This window comes from Topomyia yanbarensis, chromosome 2 (genome assembly GCF_030247195.1).
Source record: "Topomyia yanbarensis strain Yona2022 chromosome 2, ASM3024719v1, whole genome shotgun sequence".
Lineage (NCBI taxonomy): Eukaryota > Metazoa > Arthropoda > Insecta > Diptera > Culicidae > Topomyia > Topomyia yanbarensis.
Genome location: NC_080671.1, coordinates 414,514,962 through 414,527,476, shown reverse-complemented (window position 1 = coordinate 414,527,476; position 12,515 = coordinate 414,514,962). Strand labels below are relative to the sequence as shown.

The 12,515-nt window shown below is 38.4% G+C and overlaps 1 protein-coding gene across 2 annotated transcripts in view; it reads right to left on the bottom strand.

Annotated features, from left to right (window-relative positions):
• Positions 1-12,515, bottom strand: part of LOC131685117 (hemicentin-1-like) — a 574,669-nt gene that overhangs the window by 358,157 nt on the left and 203,997 nt on the right. For both annotated transcript variants that reach the window (XM_058968577.1, XM_058968578.1), the window contains exon 2: positions 9,207-10,530. In XM_058968577.1, coding sequence (XP_058824560.1) covers positions 9,207-9,660 — 454 coding nt within the window. In that variant the 5' untranslated portion in view covers positions 9,661-10,530. The remainder of the gene's footprint in view (positions 1-9,206; positions 10,531-12,515) is intronic.

Here is a 12,515-nt window from a genome sequence, read left to right as displayed (position 1 = left end):
ATTCTATTCTATTCTATTCTATTCTATTCTATTCTATTCTATTCTATTCTATTCTATTCTATTCTATTCTATTCTATTCTATTCTATTCTATTCTATTCTATTCTATTCTATTCTATTCTATTCTATTCTATTCTATTCTATTCTATTCTATTCTATTCTATTCTATTCTATTCTATTCTATTCTATTCTATTCTATTCTATTCTATTCTATTCTATTCTAACCCTTACACAGCCAGTATTGAAAAGCATCCTGGAAAACACTTCAGTTTTTCTGTAGTGTCTTTCTTGTCAACATTAATATTTGAAGCATATTATAATATATCGCAAATATTAAAACGTCCAGGCCTACTGTGCAGAGTTGGGTTTGAAGATGTTTCAATATTATACGGCAAGTGAATTATTCATTTAATGAACAATTCAACCAACGAATCGTTTTGAAACTTGAATGAGGAAGAAACGAGGACAACCGTACCGACCGTTTCAGTTTATAGGGGGTTAGAATAAAACGTTGGGAGTGACTTTGCTAAGAAGGTTAATGTCACTCCTTGGGTCCTTTGCGATGGGACAAAGGTATTTACACCTTGCCCTGACTCATTGAGCCTAGGTTATAGCGCCTTTACTCGCTATACCGGAAAATGTCTATCTTCGAGACAAAAATTCACAGTCTACGCCAAATGGGTAAACGTTTTTCCAGATCATTTCCGAGATGTATTTACCGGCCCTTCTGTTTATCCATCACAACAGTACCTTAAAACATTGCTAACGTATAATATTATAATCTATCCGTGAATTGGGAGTGTTATTCGACAGAAAACTCTTTTTCGCCAATCACATCACTGCAACAACGGCGAAGGCTTTTGCAACTTTGGATTTTCTGAAACGGAACACTGTTCATTTCGTGGATTTCTACGCGCTGAAACAATACCATTCAAATCAGTTGGACCGCGTTCAGAAAAGCTTTGTACGATTTGCTCTCAGAAAGCCGAACGACCCTATCCGTCTTGCGTCGTATAATAATAGATGCATGTTGCTAGATTTGCCAACGTTGGAGTCTCGCCACACTTTCTTTCAAAGAATGTGCAGTAGGTATGATGCAGTAGGGAAGGCACCACTCCTCGACACACCACCATTTTTGACCATCCACACAAAGTGGCCATTGTTGTCGAGAATTAGTACTCTTCTTAATCTAAGCCTGGGCGGCAAACCACAGATCTGGGTGGCAAGCTCCAGATTGTCTAATTTATTAAGCTTAATTAAGTCCCATGTGCCATTCAGCACCGCGATTCTTCTAAGTCATTTAGTTATGAAATCGAATTTATACACGCGAAGTTACATACACGTTAGCGCACGCAACATACAAACGCAAACGTGATAAAATACTTTAGCGTACAAATGCTCGAGCCTTTCGCGATGATACACGTGATCGCAAAATCTCTACGCCTACATATACCGACAATGAATATCACATTTAGAATCACGGCCCGCTTCAATTAGCCTTAAGCAGTGTTTTAGTGGATGACGTTGCCTGTCTCGCCTGCAATTGTAGTGTGTAATTCTGACAGGGAGCCTTTCCGAGAACCTAGCTCTACAGCTCCAGTAGGGCAACTCTAAAAAAAAGATTTTTAGACATGTCAGTTCCACAAAATTGTTACCATCATGGAAATACACCATTTTATTGAACCGAATAATTTGATATATCGAACAGGTCTTGAGTTATTCTTATTATTTTGTTTTAAAAAAGGTCTACCTTGTATTCCTCCCTAGGTTGAGGGGTTTGACGGTATTGCAAACATCATCAAGCATATTGCGTGCATCGGTGCTAAAGAACCTCTGACAGACAATTGTTTGAAGACGGTTATTGCATTACGCCTCGATAGTAATGCATCGAGGAGACCGAGCGTGGAGTTTTTTCATACTCCGCACCTGTTCAAAGAAACGACCACTGGTCTGTGCGCGCTGGCGTGGCGGACTCGCGGGTGAATTGATTTTTGCTGTGGGCCATGTTTTCAAACATTATTCCAAAGCTTAATGGCAGGGTTGTTGGACACGGCTCGCAGTGGAGGCCATTGTGTGTCGATTTATCGGTCGACTTCGTCATCGTGCTAATTATTTTAAAATTTTTTGAAATAGAAGCTTATTATTGTTAATTAATTATTGTCCCCATTTGAAAGTTTACATTCAAGTTTGTTATGAATATATACCAAATTCTTTATTGATACTTTTTGCATGTATCGCGCAACTAGCAGATGAGAAATTGGATTCTGAGATGATTATGACTTTCATTGGATTAGTTTTCGATAAATATACACTCAAAAAAAATCAGTTTGGACAAGGAAAAGTTTTTTCAAATAACTTTTTTCTTGAAAGTGCCCAACTCGAATTTTTGACAGTAGATGGGAAACATAATTACCAATCTTGGAACAAAATTTCATCCAAATCAAAAATGGGTTTTATTTAGTAAATCGACTTTAAATTTTTAAAATAGATTTTTTCAGTGCTGGAGTCGATGAAGAATTTTTTCAACATTTTTGTTCAAAAATTTGTCTAATTTTGTGAAAATCACTCCTACAACATTTTGTTGTAAGATTTGTCATTTTTAAACTATAGCCATTTGAAAAAAAAAATGCACAAAAAGTTTGACCCTTTTCAAAAGATAGTCTAGATCATTTTTGGAAAAACAAAGTATGCAAAGCCGCTTTTTGTGACATAGTCTTCATCTATATAAAGTATCATTGAAATCTGATAATTATCGGGGAATCTCGTGTTTATGTAGCGTATCAATACACTTCGAGCTAGTTGTTTTAGGTACCCTCTTTTCATTGACTGCAAACACTACATTGTAGACGACCAACACGGTTTTATGCCTAAAGGATTTACAATGACCAACTTGCTCTCGTTCACAACATATGTACTCGATGGACAGATTGCAAACTGATTCTATTTGCATGAATCTATCTGCGGCTTTAGACAAAATCAACCATGATATCGTACTGGCGAAGCTGGACAAACGCGGAATTTATGAACAACTCCTACGCTGGTTTCGTTCCTACCTCGATGAAAGACAGCTCCAAATCAGCATAAGGGACTGTCCATTTGCACCATTTTTCGCTACATCCGACATACCACAAGGAAGCCAGCTCGGTCCTGTACTATTTCTCATCTACTTTAATAACGTCAATATCAAAGTACAAAAACCCCACAAAGAAAAACAGCGACATGAAATTTTTTCGACAAATACGGGATAAAACCGATGCCGAGTTTTTTCAGAGTGAACTGGAGAGTTTTTTCAGCAGTGTGGCGATGACGTTTGAATTGAACCAAACGAAAAATTTGATAGTTTCAATTTTGAAATGTAATTAGTTTAAGCAACCACCATTGGCTGCCCTTGGCCGGCGGATACAGTGGCTAGTATGAATAGTATTACCCACTCGAAAATAACAGAGAGGGGAAATGCCCACTCGAAAATTTGCAATAAACTCAAACCTGAAATTAACCGAATATTTGTCATGCGCACAAAATGCGTGCGCCTGACATTCGCGATGCACAATAATTTCATTTTTTTTATTGAGATGCAAAGTTTTTTTAACTTAAAATTTTAATTTCTTGAAAATATGAGCTTGAGCTTGTGTTACCACCCCTGGCTGCTGCTCCGTTATCGATCTGGACTAGTTGAAGTTGCACAGGGAATAAGTAGAGAATTATGCTTGTGAGTAGCGAAACATTCAATGTGCAACTCCTAGTAATCCTAAAGTGTTTTATTAACCAATACCGGCGCCGGCCAGGCCCGAACGTAGTTCGCGGAAGGAAAGGGAAAGAATAGTTAGTCCGATACTTACTTTTGCTAGAGGCCCTATATACTACTGCACACTCCACAAGTATCATGGGAAGATATTTGTTAGTAAGTAGGGGAACATGGGGAGGCTTGACCAAGCGCATAATTATATTTTTTTGCTATAGCGTCTTCTATTCGATTTTTAATTTTTTTTCAAAAATATTTTTATACTTGTTTCGACCCCTTAAGGTAATTTAAAAAGTTTGGAATGAAATTTTTTTTTCTTACAGAAAATATTTCGTGAATAATAAATTTGCATTAAATGATGTAATTTTTTATCAAACTTTGTATGGACATATCTATTCGACTACTAATTACTATTAATGTACTAATATACCATCTTATACTATGTTCACACTACGAGTTAAAACGTGTTTTAACGCTATCTTGATGACATTTTTCTTGTTGCTAATTGTTATAACATGTTTTAACTCTGTAGTGTGAACATGGTATTAATCCTTGTGAAGCAGTGAAATGATTTTACACAAATTGGAACATTGGAATAGGTATGACTAGAATTTGCATGACATTGAACGCAATACCTAATGTTGGGGAGACTTGACCAAGATTTTATGGGGAGACTTGACCAACTGGCAATTAGTTGAAGAAGGATACAAAACTCCTGATATTTATTATGATTTGGTATCTACTGTTAATGTTAATCACGCCATAAAAAATCTCATCTCAAACATAAGTCTTTATATTTTCATATTAGTAAACAAAGTTAGCAATAGTAGGACTGATTGCGTGACGTGTGAACAATGCAATACAAGCAGTACAGTCAATCCTTAAAAAAATGCATTAAAAAAATCGAAATTTATCAAATGCAATCCTTTTATATTTTTTACTGCTACCTAAGGATTTCGACAATATGGAAAAAAATTACAGTATGTTTTATGTCATTATTTTTTGTTTTGATTTTTCAAAATTCTCTTGGTCAAGTCTCCCCACGCCTTGGTCAAGTCTCCCCGCAGTGGGGAGACTTGACCAAAAAAACGATCACAGTAAAACTTTTGTAACTTTCCAAAAATTAAATAAACAATTCTGCAAAAAATCATGAGGACGCACAATATATCGCAATGATTATATCGCAATGACTTTTGAGAGATTGAAGGCTTTTTTAGAGATTTATGCGGTTTTAGCTGAAAACCTGGTCAAGTCTTCCCATGTTCCCCTGTACTGCCCATGGTCGCATAACAGTTCCATAAAGACAGGAAACCCCATAGAAAACGGGACAACGATGCGGTCATGTATAGAAGTTGGATTATACTTCTTCTTTATCGACGCCAAAGAGATGACTCCACTATCAGGACTAAATATCGATCAATTAACTCATGGACCTGGGACCAACGGCTTTACTTCCCTTCAGAGGGAAGACGTAACCACATATTTTTTCACCTCAGAAAAATCTCAACGACCTCGGCTGGAATTGAACCCAGGCCAACTGGAGTGAGTGGCGGTGGCGTGGCAATTTAAATTTCTTTAAAATATGGTATAATAATGATGATTTGATTAAAATTTAAACTTTTTTTAGTAATGCTAAGGGGAATATATTTTGACACATCTACATCTTTAAACAAGGAATTCAGATCGATATGCAGCAAAAAAATTTAGTGCATTTTTATTTAGACCAAAGGATGCAGTTAGAAATATTTTCTAAGTCTAAATACACAATGTTATTTTTTGGCACGAACTATTATTTGATTAACAATTGAAACAAGGAGGAACACTATTAGGCTTATTATAAGGAAGGCAAAAGATATACACAAGAGGAATTGATCTCAACATCAGAGTAGCAGAGACCGTATCAGGGAAAGTGAAGAGAGGGCGGACATGTTAAGGAAAAGAAGATATTAAACTTGGAGCTTTTTGGCAAACAGGAGAATACTACAGGACCGATCGCCGATGGCCCTCCTTGGATCCACTGGGAACTCTTTTATGACTAGATTTCCAGGTAGCTGTTGGCATATTAACCAAATGAGAAGAGATAACTAAATTAGGCTATCTATCGTGTTTAAAAATCTGTATATGAGAGACACACAGAAAGATGGAGGATAGCTAGCACATCTCGGACTGAAACGAGGCCAACGGGATTCGTTTAACGAAGATCTAGCGCTAGGGCACTAGGCGCACGACCAGACAACATGTTTAATGTTACGATAATCGTCACCATAAGCGCAGAGACCGCTCTCTACAACCCTACTACACCGGAGATGCTCATCCAACGTATAATAACTGGACATGACCCAAGATATCATCCTTATCCCTATCATCTGATAAGAAATACTGAAAAACTCGTTGAAACTACGCGATCTTTCATGAATATCACCTTCTAATGCCCAACTGTTCGCCTTTTCTCATTACCATTCTAATCTAAATTTCCGCCTTCTCATTACCCGGAATGTAGCAATGCAAAATAATTCAAACTAAAGTTATCTGATATAATTTTTCAGTTAAAGTACTAATGAACTCCCATGTTTTCCCCAGAAAATGCAAGGAGTGCTTTCCATGCTCCATCGAATGGAGAGCATCCTTGGAACTGTAACGATGTGGACATGGTCGATGATGGGTAAATTTAAAACCATCAGTTTTGTGGTGAGAATGTATGCAGCACAGTCATCATCTAACGAACACTACAGTAATATTCGCACTACAATGCTTAGCACGAGCATTTTTTTGTCAGATAAATTTGTGTTATCCTTTCGTTTAAATAAAGTATTATCATTTCATCACGAAACATCAATTGTTTAGCTTAGATCTATATGGAATGCTGTTGTCGCCGAAAAAGGATTCTTTGTTCTGTGTATTCCGATCAACGGTTGAGTGGAATGCACAATGTAGAACCTAGCCACCAAATGAAACAATATTTTTCTCGTTAATCCGTCGACAAATCGGTGCCGATAACCGCATTTTCAGCATTCATTAAGTTTTTCATTTGCATTTCAAACGTTGATTCTATTCGGAAAAAATCGAGCGATCTGACATTCAAAAAGTCATTATAGGACCTTTTCGCGTACAATTCTGAGTGCTCTCTACCCACCACGAAGTGGAAGACCGTCCACTGCTGTTTGTGCCGGATCTCGTTTCGTCTGACTTTTAATCGCAGTGTCGATAATCAAGCCAGTTAAAACCTTGTATGCCTCCACAGGGGGAATTTCTTTAGTGGACGTGGGAGCGTATAAATTAGTCGTTGGGTAGCAGTATGGCCCACTTGTTCGCAATGACGGCATGCCCTGAGTCACAAAAAGGCGAGCAGGTAGACGAGCCCCGTTCAAAAGAACAAAGTTTGGAAGAATAGATCTGGCGAAAGGCTCGTCATGAGACTGATTGAAAATAAGTTCTTATACTATTTGATTTATGCTGAACGCATTTGCTTGCAAACCAGAATTTTCACTGACTGAAACAAAAGGTTCTGGAAGAAGCCAACCCCATATTTCGCAATTAAGGCCTCTGTTGTAGACTACACCATCAAACTCTACTTCCCAGGCGGCTACGTAGACAAGATACTTCTTCGTACACGGCCGAGTGTTGTTTAGTTAATTTACGCGATAAATCGATGATGTTAAATGGGTTATATTTGGTTTGGAAGTAGACCTTCCAGGGGCCTGTTGTTTTAGATGAATACAATTTATACCGAAAAGGAGATTTTTCGGCATTATTTTGCCATCGGATAAATATTCAAATCGACCTCCATTAAGCCTGAGGGGCTGTCTGTTGCCGGAGATAGCTTGCCATTAGTCAACACTATCATGCGGGCTTCAGTACCCACGCAAAGAAGGTTTTATCGGAGGAAACAGAAAATTAATGCTACGAAATTTGTAACAATAGTGTAATTGGTACTTAGCTGTGGAACATTTGTAGTATCAGTAATAAACAAACACATTTTCGCTGAGCCGTCGGTCACACAGCCCGTTAACAAAGGGTATTTCCAAATAGCCACCAGGTATTATCCGGAAATTTTCACTTTCACTTACATACTTACATGTCTGAACTTTCGTCACTACGAGTAGAAATCACTCCGAGTCTTACTACCCACTCGGAAAAAAAGTATTTCGCAGGCCCTGGCCAAGCGGTCTGTTGGTGAAGATACAACAAACAAACAAATAAACGAATAAAACCTCTTTTCGATTATGGTTCACCGTAGTTTTAAACATTTTTCAAACAATCTATTTTCGTTTTTTTATTCGTTACGTGGGTGCTATAAGTTATTACTAACTCTTCTTTGCAAGAACTGATTTGAACCATATTACTTCGAATGACCGTTTGTTAACCCAAACTCCACCTACGAACACCCACAAAAGGGACACCGCCTCGTGGCCAAGCTCACTAATGGTTTCCACTTACACTTGAGATGAATTGTGTTCCGCCGCTCTTTCATGGCCGGATAGCAGCGGTCTACCGGGAGAGTAGTGTAGCCTACCATCAGTACTAAAGCCCCCTTCCCGCAATTGCACGCCTGCCTAGCATGACAAGGATGAAATGTGATCCGGTCAGTCATGCCAGGGGCGGTGCAAAAGAAACCTCCGCCCAAATTAAGGTGATAATTATATCGCTGGAGGAAGCTGATCCTTTCTCCACGGAAACGGCTCGTTGACCGCTGTGCTTGTTGTGTGTGTAGTGTCTCTATGTATACGTGGCCAAGTAGCGAAAAAACCTCTCGCAACTCAATTATGAACCAATTAGAGAGGGATGAAGTCCTGTAACACGAGAAGCTTTATTTATACAGAGCGGGTCATTATTTTTGTTATCCTGTTGACCGTGCGGATTTCATTCACTCTCATAGCGATTTGAACGAGTAGGAGACTCTAATGCGCCCGAAGGGATTAACAGTTAAGGATGAGTGAAAATATTGTCCAACTGAACGGTGGGATTACTGTTGGCGGCAAGGGCGACGCATTTCTCGGTATGGATAGGAGAGGCTTTACGTGGGAGGTCAAGTGTAAACAGACATGAAAGATTGAGTTAATAAATGAAACATTATGACACACGTGGTGTTGGACTTGTTTGTTCGTTATTATTGTCACCGTTGTCAACGTTTGACGTTGATGGTGCAGATAATGGCTTAACATGGTTTTTTGAGGTGAGAACAGCATGAGCTCCCAGTCGTCTTTGTTTGCCTGTCAATTGGACACGATGTAAACACTTGAGGTTTATTGCAAATTACGTTAATCGAGATTGGCATTGGCTGGAAAATGTATGCTTTTCGTGACCTAATTCGAGTATTTTTTTAAAGACAACAGAAGAATCTAGCAAACAAATTTTTGAAATTTTCGCATACCATGAACTTTACATTGAAAAACCCAGCCCGTCAGCTCCATCCCCTTGCATAAACACGACCCCCAAAGTAAACAGTAATTTCAATCTGACACTTACCTATGCTAATATTTACAGTCAATTGTGTCAGCAGCACCACGGCAACGGCTGTCACCAGGTGCAGATGGGATCTGATTTTCCGTCCCGCCGCCCTACTGCTGTATCCCCCCGCCGGTAAGCTTGTGGCAGTGCTGGTGGTGGGTGCCTGCTGCAGCTGATGGCTGCCTATGAGTAATGTGCTCTGACTACTTGCATCATTATCGGTACCATCGCTGTCGGTGTCGATGAGCTCGGCTGATGTAACATTTTGGCTTCCCGTGCTACGGTTGGTACTAGTACTGTGCCCAGCACTGCCACTCACATCAACACAGCGGCACTCGTTGAGCAAACGGTCGCCACTGTCCGCTTGGTCAGAACCACTCAAAAGTCCTTCGCAACTGAAGCAAGCACCGGCACTACTGTTGCCTCGATCGCTGTCGTAAATTTCCATCCCTCCTAACCGTTCCAGCCTCATTTTACGGTTATGATTTGTTTATCGAAATCGATAATTTATGGGAAAGGTTTTCTGAACCCTCTCAGGAAAGCTTTTTCCCACCCGATTGCAAAGTTCTCCGCTTAAATTTATGGCCTCGTATTTATTTTGATTCAACTTCACCGCGTCTGTTCGCGATTCACCGGAGCGGGGTTGCTTTTCGCAATTTACCGCTTCGCTAGCTTTTTACAACCACCCGTTCGAGGTTGCTTCCCCGCGACTAATGGTCGTGATTTGTTTTATCTCAGTTTTTGTTTGTCAGTTTATACGCCTTTCAACACTGACTCTAGGTAGAAAATCGATTTCGTTCACTTTTTTTTTATTTTAGCTCCAATTCCGCGATGGAAAATCACCGAACGAATCTTCACTGTCGGCTTGAGCTACCGCACGAAAGGATACCGCTCCACTTTCCGCCCCAGCGCTACGGAACGGAAGCAAATAAATAAACTTAGTACACGAATTTCTTCCCACGTGACACTACCTGGGCAGGATTCAAATCCAGTTCGAAAGTCAAACAAATTTCCGGCCTCGTAACCTCGTGACAGTCGATAGCTAAACGGGCGCCAGCTTTCCACACCGCGCGAGGGAAAATTATTCATGAAAAACACTCTACGCTTTCCGCTTGCAACACTTTTTCCATAAATTTTTCATCTTCAGCTTCACCGCCCCGTCAGTACTGTTGCTACTGCTGCTGCTGCTGCTGCTGCTGCTGTGGCGGCCGAGAATGGTTCTAGTGTTGATTGTTGGCTATCTGTTGGCCACATTTATTCCTGGCTGACCCTGGCAAACGTTGCGAGGGGATTCGTGGGAGTGGGCTGGGTGTGGCGGTAAATTTCACACATCGATGACGACCTGGAAGTAGAGAACGGAAAAGTTGTTTGAATTTTACTATGAATATTAGGTGAGCTGGGTTTGTTATGTTTGAGGTAAAGTTATGGATGCATTCTACTGGTGGTAGGAAAGTTTTATTTTAAGAGGTGATAATTTTTTAAATACTGTCTCGTCGGACTTTATTTTATTCTAAAGAAATCGATAATGCGGTCTCGGTATCCGGTTATATGGTTGAATTTTAATTTAGTCAAACGTGCTATATCGGACAGCCAATATCGGCAATAAGGTCATAGAAACGTGAATACAAACTTGTTTGGGAATACATCACGCCATTACAACAACTGGGAACTTGGAATAAAGTAATGGCATTCTGGGTACCTGGCCACCAATAAATCGTTGGTAACAAAGTAACAAACGAATTAGCCAGACGTGGTTAATCAAACATGTTTGTTGAACCAGAATCATTTCTAAGCATTTCTGCCTGTGCCATCAAACTAGCTTGGACAAGAGGCCAACTAGTAAACGACTGGTGTAATGAAATGAAATCATACATCTAGATATAAAGAGAACCAAAAAACTAATTGATCTAAAACGAAAAAAACGCTTTTAATCCACCTAACAGTGCGATGAGACATTTCATATAACTCTTATCAATTTCTTCGGATAATATATCGATTAAAAACATTTTGAACATGATGCTTCGCGATTTTTTGATAACACATACTAAATTGTATAGTGACAAGACTCAGAGAATCGCTCAAATAAGCATAGGACAACATCAGGGCTATAAATCTCAAAGGCTTAACCAAATCAATAAAAAAGCCTAAAAATGGCCCACAAAATAGACATTTATTTATTTATTTATTTATTTATTTATTTATTTATTTATTTATTTATTTATTTATTTATTTATTTATTTATTTATTTATTTATTTATTTATTTATTTATTTATTTATTTATTTATTTATTTATTTATTTATTTATTTATTTATTTATTTATTTATTTATTTATTATACATACAAACGAATTATTGCTAATGCTCCTCGTTATAACATATCTAAGTTTTTAATCAATGCATCGTGTAGGGAAAACTGAATTTTACAAATTTTTTTAATCAAATTTCCAACGCCACTGAGAACTAAAAACTGGAATTTCAGCTCTTGATATCACGCAACCTCTGAAGTGCATGCGTGCATAGTTCACTTCACTTCGATAGCGACTTTTTCTAAAAGTGACTTTCCAGTAGTATCTTTGATTTGATTTATTATCGCTAATCCTAATGCCAAAGAGCAAATAAAAAACTTTGAAAACCCGTTAGGGAAAATCGCCATCATTCACTGAAGATTTCTTTTTCACGAAACTTTTCGGTAACACTCCGTCACTTACGTTAGTGCACTGGGTGCGCGTTGCTCTGAAGATCTAACGAAAACGTCTTAGAGCACCAGCTGGTCTCATTCAGATCCATTTGCGCGATTTTCAGCGGGGTAAATCTGAGAAGAATTCTAAAAACTAAGTTCAATTACATAATTTTTAGTTCAGTAATACGTGAGATCATGCTCACCGCAAGCCATAAAAGAATAAACTGCGTTGTGGAGCAACGGTCACTGTCCGTTTATTAAAAAATAAAACTATTAAAAATTTTCATTAACTTTATAATTTTCACAACCTTACTAGGGAAAGTTGTTCAATAAGAATTTGTAATATTGTGTAGGAGAAAAGATGAAAATTTCTGTATTTTCTCAATCTGCAACATATAAACTCTTAAGTATACCAATTAATTTAGGATGCCCTTTTAAAATAAACTATCGTACGAATGGGAACAGGTTTGTCAAATTTTGGAAGAATTTGTTATAATAACCCCCTGAAAACAATAAAAAAAATTGGTGTAATTTGATACAATTGATAACAATATCCTTAAACATTTGGATGTACCTGTTAATGTGGGACACTTTGAATAATAAATACTGTGAAGACCCGTTTTTATCAGCCCCATAGTGTATTTTA